Consider the following 27984-nt stretch of genomic DNA (forward strand, 5'->3'; position numbering starts at 1 on the left):
ATAAAACTACTGAACAACAAAATACAACATCCTTATCTTCATCTTTGACTTTTGCAGCACAATCAAAAATACAGTCAATTTCACAAAAATACTCACTGGTTCCACCAATTCTTGCTATAGTGAAGTGAAGTCACTCAGTCGTGTCCGATTCTTTGCGACCCCATGGACTGTAGCTTTCCAGGCTCCTCTGTCCATGGGATTTTCCAGGCAATAGTTCTGGAGTGGATTGCCATTTCCTTCTCCAGGGGATCTTCCCAACCCAGGGATCAAACCCAGGTCTACCACATTGTAGACAGATGCTTTACTATATGAGCCATAAGGGAGGGCTCCATTAACTCTTCAATATTCTTTGATATTAAAATCATTCTCCTTTTGCAGAATTTATCCTGTCACCATTCTTTTCAATTTTCTTCTCTTTAAATAAGTTGCCTTACTATCAAATCCTCATTTATCAATAGTCTTACAAGCAACATCAGTTACATAAATTTCAAGCAATCTTGCATTTTATTAAGATTTCCAAGTTCACATTGCAAGAGACTAAACTACAAAGATTCAGACAGAGGGCAGTAGATAATCCCTAAAGTTTTATAGGAAGGAATATTTGAGTGGGAACTTCCTAAAACTAGTCAGTTCATTAACAAATATTTTCATGTTATAACTACTTTTGCTTTCACATGCAACTGGGGAGGTTTGGAATAATCAGTATATAACTAGGATCTTTGCCCCCTATGAACCATCTCAAATAGTTATTAGTGTTTTCAGTCCTAGCAGCATTTCTTTGACCAGATTAAGATCTTGGAGACATATCCCATTTGTTGATTCAACAAGTATTTACTGAGTGTTTACTCCATGATATTAACTGTAATAAGTGCTGAGGACATAGGAGTGAAAAAGAGACCTAGATCCTTACCTCCATGACAGTAAAATGGGGAAGGGAAGAGAGGAGAGTCTACCATTTTAAATTAAACAAATAATGGAAGATAGAGAAATGGAACATCCAAAATTCAACATTATGGACCTATAAAGCCCTAATGATCAGACCTCTTTCTAATTGCAATGGGATGCCATCAAGAGGTTTTAAAACAGGAGAGGACTTAAATTTTTATTTATGCTTTTCACAATAGCAAAGCATTTGTACATTATTCAATTTTACAATCACCTAGATTTTCCTGTATGTTACTGGCCACAATGATCAAAGGCTCAAATTGGGAGAAATTAGTCATGCCCACAATTTTAGGGCAGCTGAAATTGACTAGAGCTTCTCATTTAATACAGTAAGCTTCATTCACAAGTTCTATTTTTATGTAATCATATAGCTTCTCTGAAGAACTCCAAGATATGAAAAATTAGAAACTAAAATTTTCTCTCAATACAAATTACTTTTTTTCTTTATATTATCTCTTTGCCACCCTATTACATTTATGTTAAACATTTAGTGGTAATTTCAAAGTTGCTTTCATTGAAGGAAATTTTCCTTCAGAGTAAAAATTCTCTCAAGAATTCTGTACTAAAAAGAAAATTCTATACTTACAGCTACAACAGCTTCAGCTACTCCAGTCAACACAGCTGGCCTCAGAGAATGCAGCAAAATCTTACTCTCAAGTAAAACAAAGAGCAGGAGTGTTGCACAATTCTCAGGACCCAGATTCATTAACAAGGTGCTAAAGTTAGCTCCACTAGAAAAGGAGAGAAAAGATTATGAACTATTTCACCAAAAGGTATTAAGATTTGCTTATTAAATTATTTTCTGAATATTTATAAATTGAGAATATAATATTAGCCTCAAGTCCTGATTTAGGACCTGATTTAGTTTTTATCACTGAAAAGTAGCAAAGTTAATGAGATGGTGTAACAGAATGATTCAAATTCATCCTTCAAAAACAAAGAGGCATGTATCAGGAAAGATCTTCCTAAAGAACAGCTGTTTGAGCCGAGCTCAAAAGAAAGAAGGTAGGGGTGAAGGTAGGGGTTCATGGGGAGACAACATTTGCAAAGTTCCTGAGGCAAGAAAAACCATCTGCCATGTTCAAGGAATTGAAATAAACATATTGTGACTAAAGCATAGGGAAGGAAGGGGTGAATACAGTAAGAGATTATGCCCCAAATAAAAATATTTGCATTCTCCCAACAATTTTATACTAGCATTCTCAAAAAGACACACTGCAATGTGAATAAAAAACTGAAGAACAAGAGCAAAAGGGTGCCAATTAAGAGGTTCATAATGAAATAGTTCAGGTAAAAGACCACGCGAAGCCTGGACTAGCAATGCAGACGAAGAGAAGCTAATAGATTCAAGACATTTTAGGAGGTAAAGTCAGTTCACCTGAAATATTTAGTAATAAACTGGATATGGGGACGGGAGATGAGAGGAAGAGGGAAATACTCCCTACATCCAATTTTTCAACTCTGAGTGTTTCATTTTTAAAATGGTGAATGACCCCTGCCATCCAACCAGCTATCAAACTTAGAAACATTAAGGCTATTCTCAGTTTGTAAAAACAGTACAGCTCTATTATACTAACTCTTAAAATATTTTAAAGCATTCTGATCCAAGTGAATAAATGTATTATTTTATATACTATTAATTACCTTAGTGGTAAAGGTGTAGAAACTGGTTGTGATAATATTAATGCATCATGGACTGATAGCTTAAAAAAAGAAAAAAAAAATGATAAATTAACGAAGCCAGTTTTGAAACCTAAATATTTATTATCAAGGGTAAAATGGAAAACTGTTTATTATGCAGACTGACACAGTTTTGGAACCATGTACTAAAATATAAAACAACAGTATTTACTTAGAAGTATATAGTTCTTTAAAATTAAATGATCAAATCAAATGAATTTTGATTCAGTCAGTCAATGAAAATACACCTGTGTAAAAAAAGTAACTGCTTTTTAAAAGCCTTATATGTATTTACTCTATATTTGGCAACTACTTAATATGTATTAATATTTGCTGAACTAAAATACATTCAAGATTAACAATACCTGACTGGAATCCTATATAAGGTTGGTAACTATCTTAGAAAAAATGTTTAAACAGCTTGCCTTTATAGATCAGAGCTACTCAAAGTGCCAGTCTACAAACTATTATCGGTCTAGGAAGAAATAGTATATATAGAGAAAGTGATTTAGAAACCTTTATGGCAATTTGACATTGCTCTCATATCCAATTACATTATCAGTGAACTTGTGTCTTTGGACAGGGTATAGACCTGTTCATGTCTATACTGACTGACTATGTCACAAGCTATATGCTTATATAGGTCTGCCATCACCTGGAAATAAAAAAGAAACTGGTCCTTTAACAAAGACAGTTTGAGTACTATTACAGACAACTTTACTTATGCCCTCCAACCATAACTGATTTCACATTTAATATTTATTAAGTCATTCTCATATTAAAAACTTGCCCTCAACATAATTCTGGGTTTTATGTTATTAAAATCAGCTACATAAATTTAGGCCACAAATGGACCAGTGATGATGTCATGAACAAGTATTATAATTATTACAATTCTGTATACCCTAAATTCAAAAAAATAGTACAAAAGAGTATTCACTAAAGATACAAAATATAAAAATTCAAGGACTTAATGGATGCATCTTGCTCTGCCTCAAACCCAAAGGGCCACAGAGTCCACACTGCAATGACTGGAATGAATATATGCAGCGCTCCCCTCAAACATATTCTTTTTTTATTACCTGTACCAGGATTCTCGGTCTTTGAGGTGAAGGAAAAGGGATGTTTTGCATAAAATGTGAAATGTGCCTAGAAAAAAATTTTGAAATAAAGACAATTACTTTTCTAAAATACTTCATGGATTTTATAGATCTTAAATATAATTTATCATCCCAGATTTGACAAAGCCATTTACCTAAAACTTAATAAACAAAAGTCAATGTGCCATTAGAAAAGATGTGACTTTAAAAAGACAGTGACTCCACATCTATTTTTCTGGCTCACAAAACATTTCCATGACAGAGAGATTTACAAATTGAAGGGAAAACATGTAGAGGTCAGTGAACACTAAAACCAAAACCTTACTTTAGTATCAATCAAAGAAATTGAAAGTGAAGTCGCTCAGTCCTGTCCAACTCTTTTTGACCCCACGGACTGTAGCCTACCAGGCTCCTCCCATCCATGGGATTTTCCAGGCAAGAGTACTGGTACCTCACCCCTAACTTCTACATCCGTTTAGAGATTTTTTAACTTGAAATGGTCATTTGGGTTGGTTTGGGTATGTGTGCATCAACAGCTACTTTTCTCTTGGTTATTCGAGAATGAGCGGGAAGAACACACACAGTGCAACGTGTATGTTTCTTCCTTAGCTGAATTCTCACATTTTTATGTGATCATTCTCACCACCACTCCTCAGTTTTAAATTCGAAGTCAGGGATTCTGTGAAGAAGAGAGCAAGTAAAAAGTAGGATGATTGTGATTCTCCTTCCCTTTCAACACTTTATGCTTAAAGTTAGGTAAACAATGAAATGTACATATATACATCCAATTTTTCCATCAGACACCCTTCAAATCATTATACATACTTCTCAATGGGAAGAGGATGTGGTCCAGACACAGAAAGTTTGTAGATAAACATGAGAAATTTTCTAAAAGCTTCAAAAAAAGGCCAGTGCGAGAGTAAACAAATGCATTTGTTCGAATTGATGGATTTAGAGACCATTTTTCTCTCCACAGGTGTCAACAGGCCCAGGTGCATAAGCTGTTTTTCTGTCAGAAGTTCTCGAGAGTAAGGCTCGTAAAACTGGATTGCAGCTCCATATACCTACAGAGTAAAAGAATTTCATGATAAAATTTGAGTGTTTTTTAAAACTTAATTTCTCTTTCTCTATTCCAAAAGAAATATTTGCTTAGAGTACATATGACAGATAAATGAAAAAAAAAAAATCTGAAGCACTGCTGATGAGAATATAAAATGGTTGCAGCTATGGTGGAAAACAGTTGGCAGCTCCTCCAGAAGTTAAACAATTACCATATGATTCACCTACGTATATACCCAAAACAATCAAAAGCAGGGACTCAAATATTTGTACACAGCATTATTCACAATAACCAAAAAAATGGAAACAACCCAAACGTCCACCAACAAATGAACAGATACACAAAATGTGGTACAGTCATCCTTCAGTATTCAAGGGTGGTTGATTCCAGAACCCCAGCGGACACCAAGATCCATGAATGCTCAAGTTCCTTATACAAAATGTATGAGTAGTACAATCAGCCCTCCAGATCCACAGGTTTGGCATCCATAGATACAGTGGGCTGACTGTATATACATTCATGAAAAGAAGGGAAGTGAAAAGCAAAGGGGAAAAGGAAAGATACACCAATTTGAATACAGTCATATACTCATATGTATTATTCATCCCTAACAAGGAATCAAATTCTGAAAAATATTGCAACATAGACAAACCTTGACAACATTATGCTAAGTGAAACAAGCCAGACACAGGAAGACAAATATTCTATGATTCCATTTACATACGCTACCTAGAATAGACAAACTGGTAGAGACAGATAGTAGAAAAGAGGGACATACGGTAGGATTAGAAGAAGCTTCTGTTTCAAGTGATGAAAAAGTTCTGAAAATGGATAAGTGATACTTTTATAAGTCTTGTAACTGAAAATAGATAAATGACACTTTAATAAATCTTCTAACACTCTATATATATGTGTGTAGGTATATACATGTGTATATATGCCATATTTATGTCTGTGAGTTATATCATATTTATCCTTTAATTTACAGATACAAACAACACTCTCGGATACAATTATTTCAAAGTCATCTCAAGGGTTTTTAACAAGCAATATGACAAAAGCATCTCAAAGAGGCTCTGTTGTTCTCTACTAGTCAAGGTATATTTGGTAATTCAAGTGTTTGAAGATCTTTAAAAATTCATTTATACTTACTGCTTTCAAAGTGAGAAACTATAAATGATTATTAAGCTAGAAAGTTAGCTTACTTGTAAGCAATCCAGTCAATGCAGTATTGGCCTTCATTCACTGAGTATTTTACTATGTTCCAGACACTGTGCTGGACACTTAACCTCATCTATCATCTTACAGTGGTTGAAAACATGACGGCTGCTCATGGACACAGATGCATTTTTGTTTGCTTCACAAAAGTCAGCCTCTGTCAGTTACACTTTTCAATAAAATTGTGTATTCTATCAAATATCCTATGAAAGGTTTCAATTTTTAAATTTCCACTGATCTGTAGTTTTATTTACTTTTTATTTCCTAATTGTTTTGCCATTTCTTTTTTATTTTAAATGATTATTCTTTGTCATTATTACTATTTACAACATGTTTTGAGTTTTTGGAACCTACAAATATACATGTGCTTTAGAGAATATATACATTCATTTCTCCTGGGATATGCTCAGGTGTGTAACTGTTGGGCCACAGAGTTATCTCTTATCCTGTTGATAACGTAGAAGTTCTTTAAATATTCTGAATACAAGACCTTTGTGGAACACATACTGTATCACATTACTTTCTCCTTTTCCACCTTTTTTCCATTTTCACCTTCTTAATGGTACCTTTGAACGAACAGGTGTCCTTAACTTCAATAAGGTCCTATTATTCACCTTTTCTTTCATGGCTAGTGCTATGTCTCTCCTTTCTGGGGGCTTTTGTCTTTGGTATTCCATGGTTTTACTATAACATGAAAATAAGTGGTTCTACATATATATATATATATATTTTTTTTTTTTTTTTCTCCTTAAGATTCAGAGTACATCTTTCACCTGAAAACTCAATTTTTCATCAACCCTGGAAAACTCTCAATCAACCATTAGCTCTTAAAATGCTGCCTCTCCTCTTTCTAATCTCTCCTTCTGGATTATTAAGTATCTATTGGTCTTTTTGATTCTATTCTCTACACTTTAAAACTCCTTTTATGTTTTCCTGTGCCACGTTTGAGGTTAACTTATTTTCCACTTCATTAATTCTTCCTTCATGCATGACTTACCTGCTGTTTAAGCCACTGATTAAATTTTTAGTTTTAAGGATCATATTTTGCATTTCTAGACACTTCTTTTTCCAACTTGTCTACTCATTTTTCAAAATATCCTGTTCTTTCTTTAATGTGTTGAGCTTCTCTCTTAGGTGTTGAATATTTCCACTATATATTCAATTTATAAAATCTTTGATATTATCATTCTATCATTTCAATATCTTAAAGGTATAATCCAGGTCTGTGTCTTATTGATTCTTCCTATGATACCTATGTCTTCTATCTTTTATTAGAATCTCATCTTGAGTCCTGGGTTTTGGCTTTATCTCTCCAGAGACTTTATATTTGCTCCTAAGAACACTCGAGTGGTATTAGTATCTTGATTCCAATTTTCATGTTGACTTCTCACTTTGGGCATTCTAGTACAAAATTTAAATAAAAAATGTATTGTGTCTGAACAGGATCCTAACATTCAAATAAGACATCTCATATTAAACAGTCTGTGGATTAAAAACATGGGCAAAACTGGTTTAATAAAAGGAAAACATATACCTTTTCAGCAGAAGAACCTGTGAGAACAAAAGTTGAGAAAACTGGAAGTGGGTATTTGCTTTGGGGATCCCAACATTCAATAGTAGCTCCCATCGGAAGGCAGAAGAGAGGGACACATTCTGAGAGTGGAAATGACTCATAGTCCTCTTCTGGATATCTAAAAATTAAACCTTTTGGAGAAAGAAGATAATGATAATTTATTTATCCATTGATTCCTTATTTTATTTATTCTTTTTATTTTTCATTCTTTGGCTACACTGCACAACTTGTGGGATCTTAGTTCCCAGATCAGGGAATGAACCCAGGCCCACAGCAGTGCAAGTGCACAGTCCTAACCACTGGACTACCAGGCAACTCGACAATTTTTTTTAAAACTATTTAACTTTTAAATAGTTATTTTTAAATAGTTATTAATATGTAAAACATACTAATAGGATATTTTAATTGCAAATTTTATATGTGAAATATTTATGTGTGAAATTTCAAGATCAACTTTTCTCTTGCCATATCAGAAATGAGAATAACAAATTTAACATTTATTTTTACTCATGGACTTAGAGTTCATTAAAACACTAAAATGTATTAAATATACTAGTTAAAATTCTATTTAACAGAACCATTAATTTATTTTTCCTGCATACTTCCAACGTCTTAGAGAATGCAAGAAACATTCAGGGAAATTTACCAACTATAATAATAAACAACTCAGGGAAGGGACAGTATTGCCAAGGCAGCAGAAATTATCTTAGCCCCTAAACTTATTTTGAGAGAGCAGCAGTGTAAAATGAATGTAAGATGAAAAGTAAATGAGATAGAAACTCTTGCGACAAAGTATAAAGTATGAGAGATCAAGAAAGCAGGAGGAAAGGGGCACTCTGAGAAGCCTAACAAAGCCTCCTCAGAATTAAACAGCTACATGGTGTCTCTAATATCTCTAATATGCAGACACTTCTAGGTTAAACATTTGAAAATCAGTAGCTGAATTTTTAAGTCTAAATTCAGTCTCCAAAACTCTTTATTCTAATATGTATGTCTTATATCAAATGCCTGAACAGTTTCACAAAACTTGTTTCTATAAGTTAATTCTGTAAGTTTAAGTGACACTAACACCTCAAAAAAAATTTTTTTAAGGAAATCACATGTAATCAACACACTACAGCAATATCAACAGTATTACATTTTAAAGTGATACTGAAATTTATAACTGTCAGTTGCTGCCTTTATTTTCATATTATAAATTAAATGGTTTGATTCATTAATATGGATGTCTTTATGAGGACAATTAAGATTTCTCATATATGGATCTGCCTGACTTCTCTGAAGTAAAACCTTATTCCAAAAATTGTGCATGACAAAAAGTAATGACACTGCTTCTTTTCACCAAGAAGTATTCCAGTATCTCTTCTATTTACAGCTGGAGCATACCTGTATTTTCAGTTTTTATCCCACCATACCAGTGGGATGAAGAGGTCACACTTAAATCTTTACAGCCCTTGACATTTTACTGTGCAGTAAGAATGTGACGATAGATTTCTCAAACACTTCATGGCAGAAAAGGTTCTCAGGCCCTCCTCTCTTCCATATAGCTGATTCTTTGCAACAAGGGAAAAAGGAAGCAAGTCCACCTCTCATGGCAAGTAACATGTGGTTTCAAATCAGACACACAGAGATAAGAGAAGGAGATATATAAGAAGTAAAGATGCAGTCTGACACCTTTCTGATTATCAAAACATAAAAAGGTCAGAAAGTAAGCATTTTCCACTCAACTAGACTAACAGTTCGAATGTTTATTCCACAAATGCTTGTTTGGAATAAAATTTTCTGTTCAATTAACAGTGTATTTTTGTTGGTAAGGGGTAATATTAATATATCCTATAGTATGAATTTAAGAAAACTTATGTCTTTACATGCTAAAGTTATAATTAACTCAATTTATGAATAGATCAATTCCACAAACTGTATAAGGGAGCAAACACTGTCTCTTCTAACCAAATGTTAGTGTGTAACAATTCCTATAGTAATAGAAACCTTTTTTTTTTTTTCAAATTTACTTACCAGCTTTATATGCTATAGCATTAGAAGCAGGCACAGACTTCTTATAACACAGAAACACACTGGAACCCCACTGTAAAATATAAATTAGGTTTTAAAAAGACAAAAGAGTGAGTGAAAATCAACTGATTTTGTCAAATGTCTTCTAAAGATTTTGATTATTTCTTCAGGGAAGTCTATTTAAAACATGTTTATCAAACAGACTGTATAGTATACAATATAACAAAGCATGAAACTGAAAACACTAAAAAAAAAAAGGAGTAATAAAAAAACATTGCCACAAAAATTAAACTGATGTGAGGTTTGTTTCAAAAAGTTTAAAACTCTGTAATCATACAGAGGATGCCTCTCTTTGAAAGAAAGAGCACAAAATGGAGTGGATGCTGAGCCCAATCTAGGGAAGACTGGGGTCACTAGATGCTATCAAGTCATTATCTCCAGAGTCAAACTGGTCTTGACTAAACAGCCTTGGGTGCATCGGTCAGCTCTGACTATATCATTTAGGCTTTCAGTTTGATTTAAAATATTTTTCAAAATAAACATAACTCAACATAAACACAACTCAGAATAAACGTAACTTTAGGGTCATCAAAAACTATAAATTCAATGCATATGTTGTATTTTTCTTTTTCACTACGACCCTTTTAAAATAAGCATGAAGACTACAATATCTAAGATAATTAAATAAACATAAGCAGTATCTCAACCCAGTCTCCCTGAAGTTGTCCTTGAAGACAACACTGAAACCCAAAAGCTAGTAAAATCTGTACATTAGTGTGATGTATTAGCACATACCAAGAAAAAAAAATCCCCTACTTTAAATATCTATTTTCTGGATGAAATTATTCTAAAACATCAGATTGCTAATGATTTTTTAAGTTACAATGAACTATGAAAATTAGAAGGCTAAAATTTTTTTTTAAGTCATGAAAATATAAACTGAGAGTAAATAATAAGCCAAATGATAAACAGGAATCCAAAAAATTTTTCTTAATTTTCATATGAAATTTTGGAAATGAAACTTTATTCTTACCATTCCACAATTTAAGTTTTTATCAACTTTGCAGAAAGTATGGGGAGGGGTTTCTCCCTTACTGGTTACAATAACACAGATGTCAGTTACAGCCAAAGAATTCTGGGGCCGAATTAAAGGAGCCCTTCGATAAGTGATAAAGATTCTTTGTGAAGTAGTTGAACTATTGTTGACATTGGCACAGCGACCATAGGGTGTGGCTTGGATCACTTCACATCCTGGAATAAGCCTTTCTTTCCCATCATATAAAACTCTGTATGGAAGGGAAGAAAAAAAACTGACATGTAAGCTTATGTCAGGTTAACACTACTTTTTTCTCCTTGATAACAAAATACATTTTTCTTTTTGGTCTCCCCTGTTGTTTCCCAAAACTTAATTACAAACAAAAACTAAAATTATTACTTTGGGAATTATAAATCTCTTAGCTACTATGTTTTAACAGTTAGAACACAATTTCAAAAGTGTAAATAGGATCAAACAATTTCTTTGTTTTTTTATTGCTTATTATAAGAAACATGAAACAAAAGAGAGGCGCTACTCCAACCATCCTCAGGTCAATTCTTAGAAGTTTTATCTAATATTCAGATGTTTTCACAAAACTTACTTTCATAATTCTCCTCAAAATTTTCCCTTTAAAAATTCCTCAACTGAAACTATAAAACACTGTTTAAAGAAATTACAGATGAGCTAATAAATAAAAAGGGCTTTCCCTGATGGCTCAGCAGTACAGAGCCTATAATGCAGGAAACACAAGGTTCAATCCCTGGGTTGGGATGAACCCCAGGAGTAAGAAATGGCAACCCACTCTAGTACACCTGGGAAATACCGGGGACAGAGAAGCCTAGCAGGCTACAGTCCATGGGTTCACAAAGAATCAGACATGACTCAGCGATAATCAACAACAACAATAAATAAAACGTCATCTCCTGGTCATGGATTAAGATGACTTAGTATTGGTTAGATATCAACTTTCTGCAAACAGATCTAAATGGTCAACATAATTATGATCTAAATCCTAGCTGCTGCTGCCTGCTTTTGTTAAATAAGTTCAGGGCTTCACAAACCCTCATCACATAACCTAACTAGCTCCTTAAAAATATACTTTCACTATAGCTTTTTGTTCTTTTATGTTTAATAAACTTACCTGATAAGTACAAACAAATGAAATCACATTTTAGGCTCTAATGCCTTCATTTCAATATTTTTTTGAAAGGAAATAATCTAATGACTCAGTTCAATGCAGAGAAATTCAGTAAGGATGGACAGAAGTACATATCTTACTACACTTGATCTTGAAGTTAACAAATAATAACAGAACCATCAAGGATTTTAAATTTTCTATTCCTGTGCACCTTAAATAAATTGTATTCCCTTCACTACAGCAAAAGAAAGTCACCATACCCAATGTCAGTAAGGGGTGGTTTCTCTCTCCCTCTCTTGTAACAGAGAAACAATTCTGGACTTTTCAGACTTCCATAGTTCAAGTTTGCCTGGAGACCTGATGGAGTGGCTTCAACACAGGTGTAACCTTCAGGTACTGTTTCCCCAGCTGATTTGTTAATAACTGCAATGTCTGTAATTGGAGCTTTAGGTCCAGTTGACTTAGTATCTAAACGATTTATTTCTTGATCCAGAAGAGTAGATGTATCAGTGAGACCTGCCACAACAAAGTAGTCCACCACTCTTGGCCCTTTGTTTTCTATCATGGCTGCTACTAGGTTTCCTGGAAGAGAGACAGAGAAAGAGAAAAAAAAAATACATCGATTAAATGAAATGGCTTACCCTAACTCACTAAATTAAAATACTCCTGAGTTAATATTAACCAGCACACTTCCCAGTTGGATTTACAGTCAAACTGTAGTCACTCTGCAGAAGAAGCTTGTTATATAGCATTTAATCAGTTTTTACCTCCTACAAAGTAGAAGTTTACAGCACAAATTCATTTGTAAGACAACTATGATTCTATCATATGCCTAAGGCCCTGTTAAGGATAATCAAACTATCGGAAGTAGGCCATGGTGCTTTCCTTTCAGCAAAATGCATACACACACACACACATGAACAAAATGCATGCACACACAAATGAACAAAATGTACACAAACACACAAGAACAAAATGCATACCATTTTAAAAAATCATTCTAAGTTACAGAATTCTTAGAGCAAAACTTTACATTTAAACAAATGAACTGAGTTCATCATGAATTATTCAAGGTCTAACAGAAAAAAATAAAGATACTAGTAATAAATATAATTGGGCTTCCCTGGTGGCTCAGTGGTAAAGAACCTGCCTGCAACCCAAGAGACATGGGTTCAATCCCTGCGTGGGGAAGATTCCCTGGAAAAGTGAATGGCAACCCACTCCAGTGTTTTTGCCTAGAAAATCTCATGGATAGAGGAGCCATGAGGTCGTAATGAGTTGGACAGGACTTAGCAACTAAACAACAACAACAAAAAGCAATAAAAATAAACCAGTCTCTTAATCCAATCAGGAATATGCCCCTATAGGTAAAAAACTAAGTAAACACTGGGTAAACTAAGACTGTTTAAGTGTCAAAACTGAGTATGTTTAGGGGTCAAAACTAACTTATGTTTCAGTTCACTTCAGTCGCTCAGTCGTGTCCGACTCTTTGCGACCCCATGAATCGCAGCACACCAGGCCTCCCTGTCCATCACCAACTCCGGGAGTTCACTCCAACTCACGTCCATCGAGTCAGTGATACCATCCAGCCATCTCATCCTCTGTCGTCCCCTTCTCCTCCTGCCCCCAATCCCTCCCAGCATCAGGGTCTTTTCCAATGAGTTAACTCTTTGCATGAGGTGGCCAAAGTATTGGAGTTTCAGCCTCAGCATCAGTCCTTCCAATCAGCACTCAGGACTGATCTCCTTTAGGATGGACTGGTTGGATCTCCTTGCAGTCCAAGGGACTCTCAAGAGTCTTCTCCAATACCACAATTCAAAAGCATCAATTCTTTAGCACTCAGCTTTCTTCACAGTCCAACTCTCACATCCATACATGACCACAGGAAAAACCATAGCCTTGACTAGACGGACCTTTGTTGGCAAAGTAATGTCTCTGCTTTTCAATATGCTATCTAGGTTGGTCATAACTTTCCTTCCAAGGAGTAAGTGTCTTTTAATTTCATGGCTGCAGTCACCATCTGCAGTGATTTTGGAGCCCAAAAAAATAAAGTGTGACACTGTTTCCCCATCTATTTGCCATGAAGTGATGGGACCAGGTGCCATGATCTTAGTTTTCTGAATGTTGAGCTTTAAGCCAACTTCTTTACTCTCCTCTTTCACTTTCATCAAGAGGCTTTTTAGTTCCTCTTCACTTTATGCCATAAGGGTGGTGTCATCTGCACATCTGAGGTTATTAGGGGTCATTAACTATTTCATATATAAATACCAGAGACAGCATAAAAAAAATAACCAAAGAAGACAAATTTATATAAAATACATATTAAAAGACACTTAGGTAATACATGGTAGAAATCTAGAGAATATGAATGCTGAGTCAAGATTTCTATTATCTTTAAACTCAGCAACACTAAAAATAAAGTATCTGAGATCTTAAATATTTCTATGGATTTCATGTGCTTCTTAAAAATACTTTGTTGAGGTATAATTTACATACAATAAAATGTACATATTTAAAGTGTACAATTTGCTAAGTTTTCACAAATGTATACACCCATGAAACCATATCACAATCAAGATAGAGAACACATTCATCAACATCCAAAATACTCCTGTACCCCTTAATCACCCCTCCCTCCCCAGGCAATGAGTGACCTGCTTTGTGTCATTATAGATTAGTTTCTAGAATCGATATACATCAAACCACTCAGTGTATTCTTTTTTGGTCTGGCTTCTTTCACGCATTTATGTAATTATTCTGAGATTCGTCCACGTTACTGTTTATATCAACAGTTCATTCCTTTTTATTGCTGAGTAGTATTCCTCTGGCAGGCTACAGTCTGTGGGGTCAAAAAGAGTCGGACACGACTTAGCAACTAAAACAATTAACAACAATTCCATGTCTGAATATACCACAAGATGTTTATCCATTCACCTACATTAATAAACATATGGGCTATTTTCAGCTTGGAGCTATTATTTATATAAAGAAAGCTAACATGAAAACCCATGTACAAGCCTAACAGACATACGCTTTCATTTATCTTAGTCAAATTCTAAGATGGAATGAATGGATCACCTGGGAGGTATATGCAATTCTAAAGAGTGCCAAATCGTTTTCTAGAATGACTATATCATTTTACATTCCTATCACAGTATTTGAGAGTTCCAGTCATTCCATATCCTTTCCAACAGTCTAGAAGGTCAGTCTTTTTAATTTAGACTACATTCTATTATGCCTGTAGGGATACTTAGCTATAGATGTAATTTGCATCTTTCTAATAACTGGTGATGTTGACCATCTTTTCATGTGCTTATTCTCCATCTATATATTACCCTTTTCATGTATTATTGGATTCTACTTGCTAAAATTTTGTTTGAAATTTTACATTTGTTAATGAGGGATACCAGTCTATAGTTCTTCCCCCCCCCCCCCCCTTATACTGTCTTTAACTGATTTTGATATCAAGGTAATGTGATAGTACTGATGTTGAAGCTGAAACTCCAACAATTTGGCCACCTGATGCAAAGAGCTGACTCTTTTGAAAAGAGCCTGATGCTGGGAAATATTAGGGGAAAAGGGGACAACAGAGGATGAGATGGTTGGATGGCATCACCGACTCAATGGACATGAGTTTGGGTAAACTCCAGCAGTTGGTGATGGACAGGGAGGCCTGGTGAGCTGAAGTCCATGGGGTTGCACACGACTGAGCGACTGAACTGAACTGAATGTGATAATCTCACAGAATGACTTGGGAAAACTTTCTCCTTCAGTTTTCAAGAATTTGTATAGAATTGTTAATTTTTTCCATCATCCAGGTCTAGAGTTTACTTTGAGAGTATACTGTAAACTCTAAATTCATTTCTTTTAACATGTAGGACAATTCAGGTTACCTATTTCTTCTTGAGTAAACTTTCATAGTTTGTGGTTTCATAGTTTGTACCAGTCTTAGTCCATTTAGGCTGCTATACCAGAATATCATAGATTGGGTGACTTATAAACAACAAAAATTTATTTCTTGAAGATGGAAATTCAAGATCACTGGCAGATTCAGTGTCTAGTAATGGCTGGATTCCTAGGTCACCAAAGGCTGTCTTTTCACTGTAACCTCTCAGGGTGGAAAGGAACAAAGGATCTTCCCGGAGTCTCTTTGAGAAAGACACTAAAACCACTGCATCTACATGACCAAAACACGTTCCAAAGCCCTACTTCCATATACTACCACATTGGGGGTTACATTTTAACATAATAATTGGGGGGACTTCCCAGTGGTCCAGTGGTTAAGAATTTGCCTTCCAATGCAGGGGACGCAGGTTCAATTCCTCGTCTGGGAACTAAGATCCCACAAGCTGCAGGATAGCGGAGCAACGAAACTGTCAGGCTGCAAGCAAGACCCAATGCAGCCAAAAATTAAAATAAATAAATGAATAAATGAAGAACTGGGAGAGGGCATATGGCCAGGAATTTGTCCATTTCATCTAAGTTGTGTAATTTACTTATATAAAGTTTTTCATAATATCCCCTTATTCTTTTAGTATCTGTAGAATATGTAGTGATGCCACATTTCTCATTTTTGACAGTCATATTTCTCATTTATGATATCAATCAAGTCTGTGCCTTCTTTTTATCCTGGTCAGTATGGCTAGAAAATTGTCAATTTTATTTTTCTTCTCTAAGAACCAGCTTTCAGTTTCACTGGTTCTTCTCTTTCTTGCTTGTCTATTTCATTGATTTCTATTTTGAACTTTATAACTTTCTTTCCTCTGTTTATGTAGACTTTAATTTGCTCTATTTCTAGTTTCTTAAGGTCAGAGCTGAGGTCACTGAGATCTTTCTTTACTAATGTATGAATTCAGAGCTAAAATGTTCCTCTTCCAATATCGTCTTTGTGGCATCTCACAAACTCAGTTATGTCTTCTTCTTATTCAGTTCAACATATTTTTAAATTTCTCTTTCTCATTGTCTTTGACCAATGGGCTACATACAGTATGCTTTTCAGTTTCCAAATTTTGTACCTGGAAATTTTCCAAGAATCTTTCGGTTACTGATTTCTAACTTAAATATACTATGCTTGGAGGATATACTACATATGACTTGCAGTCTTTTATTTTTATTGAGATTAGTTTTACAGCTAAGAATATAGTCTCTTTGATAAATACAATGTACATTTTAGTGGAATGTATGTTCTATCTTTGCTGGAGAGAGGCCAAGAAGGTTATTAGTGTTATTCAAATCTATATATCCTTCCTAATTTTCTGCCTACTTGTTTAATTATTAACACAGTGTTACTGAAATCTGACTATAATTATACATCTATTGATGTCTCTCCTTTTAGTTCTATCAGTTTTTGCTTCATGTAATTTAAAGCTCTGCAGAGATAACTATCTAGAATTACTATGTCCTTTTGATGAACTGACCCCTTTCTCATTATGAAATGATATGCTTTATCTCTGGCAAAAATTAGTCTCTATTAACAAAAACTTTTGAAAAGTATTAAAATATTTATTAAAACTTAGATATACAGTTAAATTAGACTTCATTTTCCAACTATAGCCAAGATACCCTTTCAGAATCAATTTCATTTCACCTTACTATTTAGAATGGCATACATTTTAATAAATAAATATTCATAATATCAACAAAATATTCAGTTCAGTTCAGTCGCTCAGTCATGTCGAACTCTATGCAACCCCATGAATCGCAGCATGCCAGGCCTCCCTGTCCATCACGAACTCCTGGAGTTTACTCAAACTCATGTCCAGTGAGTCAGTGATGCCATCCAGCCATCTCATCCTCTGTCGTCCCCTACTCCTCCTGCCCCCAATCCCTCCCAGCACCACGGTATTTTCCAATGAGTCAACTCTTCGCATGAGATGGCCAAAGTACTGGAGTTTCAGCTTTAGCATCAGTCCTTTCAATGAACACCCAGGACTGATCTACTTTAGGATGGACTGGTTAGATTTACAAGGCTAAATATAGCTTACAAAATTCCTGTCACTGAAATAAAAAGATTTTTTAAATGTTCAAAAATATCTGTATTCCCTGGTATTCCAAACCACAGAGAATGAAAAATGAACATTGTTTAAACCACAATGAAACTAAAGTATTATCAAAGTTATCTGCTACAATTAAGGCCTTAGTGATTCCATATAAAAAGTATTATCAACATCAGTTATGCTGGCTGAATCATGGAATTACAAAATCAAAAAAGTAACTCGTTTCAGATAAAGTCTGCTTCTTTTTAAGAAAATAAAGCAATATAATTCCCCACTGTTGCACCTGCAACTGACAGTTTTGTAAGGAAGAAGGGATATAAAGAAAGGCTGAAAACAGAAATGCTTTAAAGGAGTCATGGAAGATATGAGCTGCCAGAACTAGAGAGAGAACACAGGCAGCCATTACTGGTCAAAGTCATCCAACTACTGCTAAACGGACTTGGTAAACCAGAACTTCCTTCTTGTCTTTTCAAGAGAAAACAGAAATAATTCAGATTCTGCCCCCCATCACCACACGCCTCCAATATTCCAGGGCAGAGCTCTTGTGACCAAACCATGTGTCATCTACCTCCCATGCCAAGTGTGAGTGCCTGGGCTGTAGAGAGCCCAGATAGTTCCTTTCCAACTGTACCCTGACTGCACATAGTTGAGCACTGGAATAATACAAATTTTTATTTAAATCACCAAGTTTTAATGTCAGCCACTATACTATACAAATAAAATGCAGGCTATATTCCCTCTAAAGATTAAATATCTATAAAAGAACATTTTCTAAATTTCATTTTAAATTCTGACCTGGTTAGACACCCAACTTCTTAATGAAATTTATGTGAGCCAGTGAACCTAACTGTATATCAAACTGATAATGTAATCACATAGAAGAGAATGAAAAAGGAGAACTAATCCAAGTAAGTTTTGGACAATTTAACATGAAGAACTGAAAATAAATCTTAACCTTTACTTAGAAGGCTTGTTTTTTTAATACTGGTATATTTGTAGCAATTCTGAAATTATTCAATATGTACTCTACGATTGCATAATTGTTGGAAGCCAGAGTTTTTGCTATGAGAAAAGGGATATATAACTAAGGGATGGGATAAGACAAGTAAGAATCTCTATTGAGAATGGAATTAAGAGGTATCAGTACAAAGTCACAATTTTAAAATATATATACACCGAAGCAGAAATCTTTTATTAATATAAAAATTAGTCAAATTAAAATAAAATTTGGATTTCAATTAACAACGATGTAACAATATTGATGTCTTAGTTTTGAAAAATGTACAGTGGTAATACAATATGTCAGCCATAGAGTACTATGTACAATGTACCCCAGTACTCTTGCCTGGAAAATCCCACGGACGGAGGAGCCTGGTAGGCTGCAGTCCATGGGGTCGCCAAGAGTCGGACGCGACTGAGCGACTTCACTTTCACTTTTCACTTTCATGCATTGGAGAAGGAAATGGCGGCCCACTCCAGTGTTCTTGCCTGGAGAATCCCAGGGACGGGGGAGCCTGGTGGGCTGCCGTCTATGGGGTCGCACAGAGTCGGACACCACTGAAGTGACTTAGCAGCGGCAATAGCACAGGAACTCTCTGTGCTATTTTTTCAACCTTTCTGTAAACCTAAAATAATTCAAAAATAAAAATTTTTCAATACATGTGTGTGAACATTTATTGATTACAAAAAATGGTAACAGTCCAAATGTCCATTAACTGATAAAGAGATAAATAAAATGTAGTATATTCATACAATGAACTATTGTTCAGCAATAAAAAGAAATTAAGTACTAATACATGCCACAACATGGATGAACCCTGAAAACATGCTAAGTGGAAGAAGTCAGTCACAAAAGACCGATAGTTAGATTCCACTTATATGATGCAGCACAGGCAAATCGATAGAAAAAGTGGTTGGCTGCTCGGCCTGAGGGTGAGGGGAAATAGGGAATGACTGATAATGGGTAGGGGGTTTCTTTGAGGGAATAAAAATGTTCTAAAATTGTTTGTGGTGATAGCATTAAAAATCAGTAAATTATATATTTTAAACCAATGAACTGTGTGGTGTATAAATTACAGCTCAATAAAACTATAAAATACGTATGTGTGAGTCAGTGTATCTCCTCCTCCTCTCTGCTATTAAAAAAAACAAACGCAGAAACTGTGTCACTCCACCAGCAACAAACAAGCCCAGCACCTAAATCTTTGTTTCTTTAAGACACTTCCAGTCAAGAGATACTAGAGCTCCTTGGGGAAATGGCCAATTCCAAGGCAGGAATTGTTATTAAAAAAAAAAAAAAGCAATTTAAAAAAATTGTATTTAAAAAAAAAACATAACAGGATATACCTAGAACATTTATACAATGGAGGAAAAGAGCACTGCTCAGACACTAATGGGGATTCTATCAAAAGGGGACTGAAACTGCTTGAAGAGTCTCCCACTGGCCAATCTGGGAACAAATTTAGCATCAAAATGAGTGACAGTAATGGACTAACAAAACACTGACTTTAGTCCACACTGCTGATATTATAAAATAAATGAATAAAAGTGAAAGCAGCAAAGGAAGACTCTTCAAAACAGAATACAACGTAATAAACACATAAGAAATGATTAAAAGCCATTTTACAAGCATCACAGTATTCAGATTCAACTAAGAATCACCAAATGGATGCTCAAACGATTGGATAAAAAGTGGTCAAGATGGCAGAATAGAAAGACCTTGAGTTTACCTCCTCCCAAGTGAAGTTAAAGTGAAAGTTGCAGAGTCATGTCCAACTCTTTAGGACCCCATGGATACACAGTCCATGGAATTCTCCAGGCCAGAATACTGGAGTGGGTGGCTGTTCCCTTCTCCAAGGGATCTTGCCAACCCAGGGATTGAACCCTGGTTTCCTGCATTGCAGGCATATTCTTTACCAGCTGAACCACCAAGGGAGCCCACCTCCTCCCAAGGGCACACCAAAATTACAACTATTTACAGAGTAACATTGGTAAGATCTGAAAACTAGCAGAAAAGATGTTCTACAACTGAAAACACAAAGTAACAAAGAAACAAATAAGAGGGGTAGAGACAGGATATGGTAGAGAACCACACCTCCAGGTGGGAACCACAAACAGGATAATTACAAATGCAGAAGTAACTCCCCAAGGTGCCCCACATCAGGCTCCCTAGCCCAGAGACTGTAACCAGGAAGATGAGCTCCTACAATGTTTGGCTGTGAGGGCCAGTGGGGCTTACTTTCAGGAAAGTCAAAGGACTCTAGGAAATAAAGACTCAACTCTTAAAAGGGTACACTCAAAATCTCATACACTGAGAACCAGAGCATAAGCAGTAATTTGAAAGAAACCTGGGTTAGACCCACCTGCTAATCTTGGAGAATCTCCGGAACAGCAGAAGGCAACTGGAGCTTACCCTGTGGACACACACAGACAGATACTGGCAGCAACCATTTTGGGAGCTCATACACCATGAACACACTGGGGCTGGCAAATGTCATTTTGGAATCTTCTAACTTATTTTTATTAGCACTGGGACCTGTCCCAGCGCACCAGTCTGTCAGTGCCAGTACTGGGACACCTCAAGCCGTGCGGCTACCCAGGCCCTACCAACCTGTGGCCCAGCCGGCTTAAGACAGCCACCCCATCTGCCTCAGGACCCAGCTACTTTCACCAAGGGCTCAAGACCCAGTATTTTTACAAGAAATGCTAAAGAGACTTCTCTAATGTGGAAAATAAAAGGTTACTGGAAAAATAAATGTTACAAAAGGAAAAATCTCATTGATAAAGGCAAATATAAAGGTAGCAAATCAACTACTTACAAAGCTAGTAGGAAGGTTAAAAGACCAGTGTAGTAAAATCATCTACATCTGCAGTAAGTTGTTTAGGGATACAGAAAACAAAAAAATATATGATGTCAAGAAGAAATTAAAATATAGCAATCAAAAATCTATGATAATGTAGGAAAAGCAGTTCTAAGAAGGAAGCTTACAGAGACACAAACCTACCTCAGAAAACAAGAAAAATCTCAAGTAAATAACCTAAACTTATAGCTAAAGGAATCAGGAAAAAAAAGAAAAATAAATAAAGGAAGAAGAGCAATCAAACCCAAAGTTAGTAGAAGAAAAGAAATTATAAAGATCAGAAAAGAAATTAAATAGAGGCTATTAAAAAAAAAAAAAAAAACCAGAAAAGATAAGTGAAACTAAGAACTGATTCTTTGAAAAGATAACCAGAACTGATAAACATTTAGCCAGACACATCATGAAAAAAAAAGGGCCCAAATAATATTGAAAATGAAAGGAAGACGTTACAACCCACACCACAGAAAAAAAAATTATCATGAGAGATTACTATGAAAAATCATATGACAATAAAATGGACAACCTAGAAGAAATGGACAAATTCACCTTCTCAAACTATTTCAAGGAACTGCAGAACAACAAGCACTTCCAAACTCGTTCTACGAGGCCAGAATCACCCCACACCAAAACCAGAAAGTATCACACACGCACACACAAATACAGGCCAGCCAATATCACTGTAAATACAGATGTAAAAATCCTCAACAAAATATTAGCAAACCAAATTCAACAATACATTAAATGGACCATACATCATAATCAAGTGGGATTTATTACTGGGATGCAAGGATGGTTCAAGATACACAATCAACATAATACACCACATTAACAAACCATACTCAATAGTGAAAAGCTGAAAGCATTTCCTCTAAGATCAGGAAAAAGACAAGGATATCCACCTCTTACCATTTTTATTAAACATAGTATTGAAAGTTCCAGCCATAGGAAATCAGAGAAACAGAAGGGGAATCCAATTTGGAAAGGAAGAAATAAAATTCACTGTTTGCAGAAGACATGATACTATACATAGAAAATCCTAAAGAGGGAATTCCCTGGTGGTCCAGTGTTTAGAACTCCACCCTTTCATGGCTGAGGACATGGGTTCAATAGTTTCCCTGGTTGGGGAACTAAGATCCCACAAGCCACACAGTGTGGCTAAAAGAGAAAAAAAAACAAAGGGACGGGGTGGGGGTCGGGGGGGCACTTCCCTGGTTGCTCAGTGGTAAAGAATTCACCCGCCAGTGCAGGAGTCATGGGTTCAATTCCTGGTCCAGAGAGATCCCACATGCCATGGGACAACTAAACTCATTTGCCACAACTATTAAGCCTGTGGTCTAGAATCCAGGAATGACAACCACTGAACCCACATGCAGCAATTACTGAGGCCCAAGCACCCTAGAATCCTTGCTCTACAACAAGAGAAGCCACTGCAATGAGAAGCCCACACACTGCAATGAAGAGTAGCCCCCACTCTCCACAACTAGAGAAAAGCCTGCAAAGCAACAAAGACCTAGCACAGCCATATAAAAAAGCAATGAGAACTCATCAATGAATTTGGCAAAACTGCAGAATACAAAATGAATATACAGAAATTGCTGCATTTCTATACATTAACAACTAACGATCAGAAAGAGAAATTAAGAACATATTTACAGTTGCATCAAAAACAAATATCTAGGAATAAATCCAACTAAGGAAATGTAAGATCTGTATTTGGAAAACTGATGAAAGAAACTGAAGACAAAACAAACAGATGGAAAGATATACCATGCTCATGGACTAGATGAACTAATGTACTATCCAAGGCAATCTAGGGATTCATGCTAGTCTCTATCAAAATATCAATGGCAAATTTCACAGAACTAGAACAAGTAATTCTAAAATTTGTATGCAAACACAAAAAAATCCAAATAGCCAAAACAATCTTGAGAAAGGAGGACAAAGCTAAAGGTACCACGTGAGCTAATTTCAAACTACACTACAAAGCTAGTGATGAAAACAGTATGGCACCGGCACAAACACAGATATATAGATCAATAAAATAGAATGAAGTGTGCCAAAACTAATCCATTTTTATGGGCAATTAATCAATGACAAAGGAGTCAAGAATATACAGTGGAGAAAACACAGCCTCTTCAATAAACGGTGTTAGGAAACTAGAAAGTTACATGCAAAAGACAAACTCAACTACTTTCTCACAGCATGCACAAAAATAAGTTTGAAATGCATTAAAGACAAATATAAAACCTGAAACCATAAAACTTCTAGAATAAAATATAGGCAGTACACTATTTAACAACAGTCTTGGTAATATTGTTTTAGATATATCTCCTCAGGCAAGGAAACAAAATAAACAATTGGGACTGCATCAAACCAAAAAGCTTTTGCATAGGAAACAATCAAGAAGACAAAAAGACCAGCTATTTAATGGGAAACTGGTATGGAAAACAATATGGAGATTTCTCAAAAAATTAAAAATAAAACTATCATAACAATCCAGCAATTCTACTCCTGGGTATTTATTGGAAGAAAACAAAAGCACTGATTCAAATAGATAGATATGAATTTCCCTGGTGGTCCAGTGGTTAAGAATTCTCCTGCCAATGCAGCAGACATGGGTTCAATCCTTGGTCTGGGAAAATTCCACACGCCACAGGGCAACTGAGCCTGTGCACTGACTGCAACCAAGACTCAAAACAGCCAAATATATAAATTTTAAAAAAGAATGGCAATAGGTATCACAAAGCAGCAAAACATATATGCTTAATGCATTTCAGTCTCATTCACAGTCTAGTTAATGATAGCTTATAAAAAATTCTATTAAGTTCATTTGACTACTAAATACACAGTGGAAATAATAACAAATTAAAAGGAAGAGAAGTAAACACACTATCAGATCAAAAAATTAAAGCTGTCAAGGAGTGAGGGAAATAGTTTATGAAACAGAAGATGACCTAAAGGCATAGTTAATTAGATCCCAAATTGTAAGAGTTCCACACACCTCATATACATCTACAGGGTATCACAGTTTTACAAATGCTCTACAGCACTTATAATCCTGTCATCTACTTATAATGGAAAGGTTAACTTACATTCTTTTCTCACTTTTATCTATTTACTAAATACTAAAATCATATATACTAAAATTCCATATAATCCTTAAAAAAAGAAATCTAACATCTATTTTGTTTCATTAGCCAATTTCCAAGCCAGTACCACCCACAGTTAATTCTAACAGTTCTGCATGTTTTTTGATCTGGTAGATAAACTCCCTCCTCACCTTTTTTAAAAACTTTTCTGTTTTAAAAACTTGACTGGCGTCTTTGGTGAGGATCACATAGTGGCTTCAGGGGTATCTTTAGGAGCCAGCACTATGGCAGAAAACATCAAAATAAAAATCAAAAACTACCAGCCTGCTCCTTTTAACAGCCGCTTCTCCAGCCAGAACCAGACCAGGAACTGCTGGCAGAACTGGACTTCCACAGCTATGAGAAGGCAATGCCTGCTAAAGGGGGTGATGTCCCCATGTGTGAATGATATCAGTGTGTGTACAGTCCCTCCACCCTGTATCCCAGCTATCAGCCTGGGATGATCGCCAGGCAGAAGGCACATTTCCTGGGAAGATCTGAACTGGCTCCTTCTCACCTCTTCTGTCCTCCCCCCTTCTCAGGGCAATGAAGGGGCACCTGGGGTGATCCCCACCCTGGGATCTTGAATCATGGCTTAACTAAGAACAAATACTCACTGGAAAAGTGAAAAAAATTCCAGGTTTATTCATCCAAGCTTCTCAAGTTTTGGGAGGAAGAAAGTAGAGACCTTTGTTAGGAACAGGTCTAAAACTCAGATTTAAGGAAAACAAGCATCCTTACATTAAGTTCTCCAGTCAAGTGAGTATGGTATGGCTTTCCTTTTTATTCAGCTCTTTTTTGTTCCTGTTAAGCCTGTAAGTAAAGTCTCATGATTTTCTCCATCCATGTCCTCCAGATTGTTTGTTAAGATTATTCATAATTATTTTACAGTTTTGTGGCTAACGGGAAGGAGCTTTTATGTTTGCCAAACAATCACTGCTGGTACATTAACAACCTATGACTGAGTCTCAGTCCTTGTTCTAAATGAGGGGAATTAAAGCAATGAAAATACAAAAGGCCACATCTTTATGGCACTTATACTACAGTTGGAAAATATTCAGTAAACAAGTATAGACTTATAAATAATTTCAGAAAGCAAACATGCTATGAATAAAAAATAAAGCAAAATAGAGTAAGAAAATTATATTGAAGTGCTTATATTGAAGTGCTTTTTACAGTACAATCAAGGAAGATCTCTTTGAAGAAATAAGGAAGTAAAATCTGAGCAGAGGTTGAAGTAACAGGAAAGAGTAAATCATATGATGATAGAAAACACTGCAAGGAAAAAGAAATAAAAAATAAAAGCCTGAGGGCAGGTCAATACCTTGATCTTTGAGGAACAGCAAGAAGGAGATGGCTCTGGAACTTAGGGAGTACTAAAAGAGGAGGTCAGTGAAAGGGAAATCATATAGCACCTTTCAAGTTAGGTAAAGTCTTTAGATTTTACTCTAAGTGTGCTGGGAAGCAACTAGCAGCCTCCAGATAAGGGTGATGTGCTATTATGTATGTCTTTTAAAAAAAATCACAGCAGCTGCTGTACGCAGAGGGAGAATAGAGCAGAAGCAGGGAAAGCAGTTAGAAGGTAACTTCAGCAGTCCAGAAAGAGATAATAATGACTTACATTATGGAAAGGAATGATGAGATACAGCAGGATTTGAGATACAGTTTAAAGGTAAAACTGCTACTGATAAACTGGAGGTAAGAAGCAAAACAGAGACTAAGGACAACCAGTCTGTGGCCTAACTGAGTGGGTGAATGGTTGATGCCATATACTGAGAGTCTGAAAAAAGAGTAAGTTTGAGTAAATAAACTCAAATTCTGTATCAGACAAGTTAAGTTTCAGATGCCTACTAAAACATACAAAGAGAGAAGGCAGTCCAACACAGTGTGGAGTTTGATAAAAATATCAAGGCTACAGTCAGCAGTGAACTGATGATACTAACAATCACAATATTAAGTAAGATATCTATACTGATGTAGAAAAGGTATAAAGCCTAAGCCTAGGGCATTCCAACTTTTGAGGTAAGCGAAGAGAAGCTAGAAAACACAACTGACTGAGAAGGAACTGCCATAAATCAGAAAAGAATCAGGATGATATGGCACCCAGAAAACCAAGTGAGATTATTCCAAAAACAGTGACTGATCAACCGTGTCAAATGTTGATGAGAGGCAGAGTAGCTTTAAGACTGAGAACACTGACTAAAGAGGGTTTAGTTGATGAAGACGGAGAAGAGTCAGCCTCAAGCAAGTTGGAGAGAAAATGCAAAGAAAGAAAATAGGGACAATACGACCAAGTTTTTTCAACAAATTTTGCTATAAATGAAACAAAAAGGGGTGTGTGTATCTGTGACAGAGATCTGAGATGTTACAGCCTGTTTATATGCTTGCAAATATGATTCAGAAGGAAAGAAGGATGATGCAAGGGAGACAAAAGATAACAGCAGAAGCTAAATCCTTAAATAGGTGAGGAGATGCATCACAGATGAAGGATGCAGTAGAGAGAGAAAAGTAAAGGAAGAAAAGAGATTAAGTACTCTGTTTAGTAATGAGAGCAGAAGCATGAGTGACTCCGTGGCGCTGATGGCATTTGTGGCCGTAAATTTAAAGAGGCACAGCGCTGTTGTTTGTTTTCTCTAGTCACACTCTGCTGCTCAGGTTTAAGGGAACACAAGGTTTGCAAAGAACTGTGTTTTATCGGTGCTGAAGTTTTACCCTAATTACAGTGAAGGAAGCAAGAAACAAGAGATGGTAACTTGACCTCACAAAATAGTACAGAACATTAGTAGGCATTAACTTTTCTATTTTTTCAATGAATCAATGTAACTGGGTAAGGAAAGAAGTTACTGTATCAGGGGGATGAGGGACAGTGAAAAAGTGGTGTGAACAATGGCCTGGTGGTCTGGATAGAATTCAAGAAACATCAAAGTGAAGTCGCTCAGTCGTGTCGACTCTGCGACCCCATGGACTGTAGTCTGCCAGGCTCCTTCGTCCATGGGATTTTCCAGGTAAGAATACTGGAATGGGTTGCCATTTCCTTCTCCAAAGAAATATCAAAACAGGGTATTAAAGTACAAGCTAGCGAAAGAGAAACAGAAGTCAGAATTAGATGCTGAAAATATTTTAAGTTATACACCATGATGATAAAGTCTAGGGCAATGGTTCTCTATTCTAACTATACACTGGAGTCTGCTGCTGCTGCTGCTAAGTCACTTCAGTCGTGTCCGACTCTGTGCGACC

The 27984-nt window shown here is 35.8% G+C and overlaps 1 protein-coding gene and 1 pseudogene across 4 annotated transcripts in view; one reads left to right on the top strand and one right to left on the bottom strand.

Annotated features, from left to right (window-relative positions):
- Positions 1 to 27984, bottom strand: part of DENND4C (DENN domain containing 4C) — a 119363-nt gene that overhangs the window by 74525 nt on the left and 16854 nt on the right. For 3 of the 4 annotated variants that reach the window (XM_070794486.1, XM_070794484.1, XM_070794487.1), the window contains exons 2-9: positions 12024 to 12345; positions 10623 to 10875; positions 9593 to 9662; positions 7538 to 7707; positions 4551 to 4789; positions 3708 to 3774; positions 2590 to 2648; positions 1532 to 1676 (exon numbers count right to left, since the gene is read on the bottom strand). In XM_070794486.1, coding sequence (XP_070650587.1) covers positions 1532 to 1676; positions 2590 to 2648; positions 3708 to 3774; positions 4551 to 4789; positions 7538 to 7707; positions 9593 to 9662; positions 10623 to 10875; positions 12024 to 12328 — 1308 coding nt within the window. In that variant the 5' untranslated portion in view covers positions 12329 to 12345. Of the gene's footprint in view, positions 1 to 1531; positions 1677 to 2589; positions 2649 to 3707; positions 3775 to 4550; positions 4790 to 7537; positions 7708 to 9592; positions 9663 to 10622; positions 10876 to 12023; positions 12346 to 21121; positions 21173 to 27984 lie in introns of all 4 variants that reach the window. The other variant, XM_070794485.1, reaches the window with a different exon arrangement.
- On the top strand, positions 24993 to 25248 carry LOC139184534 (cytochrome c oxidase subunit 6B1 pseudogene; annotated as a pseudogene).

The sequence above is a fragment of the Bos indicus genome, chromosome 8 (assembly GCF_029378745.1).
Source record: "Bos indicus isolate NIAB-ARS_2022 breed Sahiwal x Tharparkar chromosome 8, NIAB-ARS_B.indTharparkar_mat_pri_1.0, whole genome shotgun sequence".
In the NCBI taxonomy this organism is placed as follows: Eukaryota; Metazoa; Chordata; class Mammalia; order Artiodactyla; family Bovidae; genus Bos; species Bos indicus.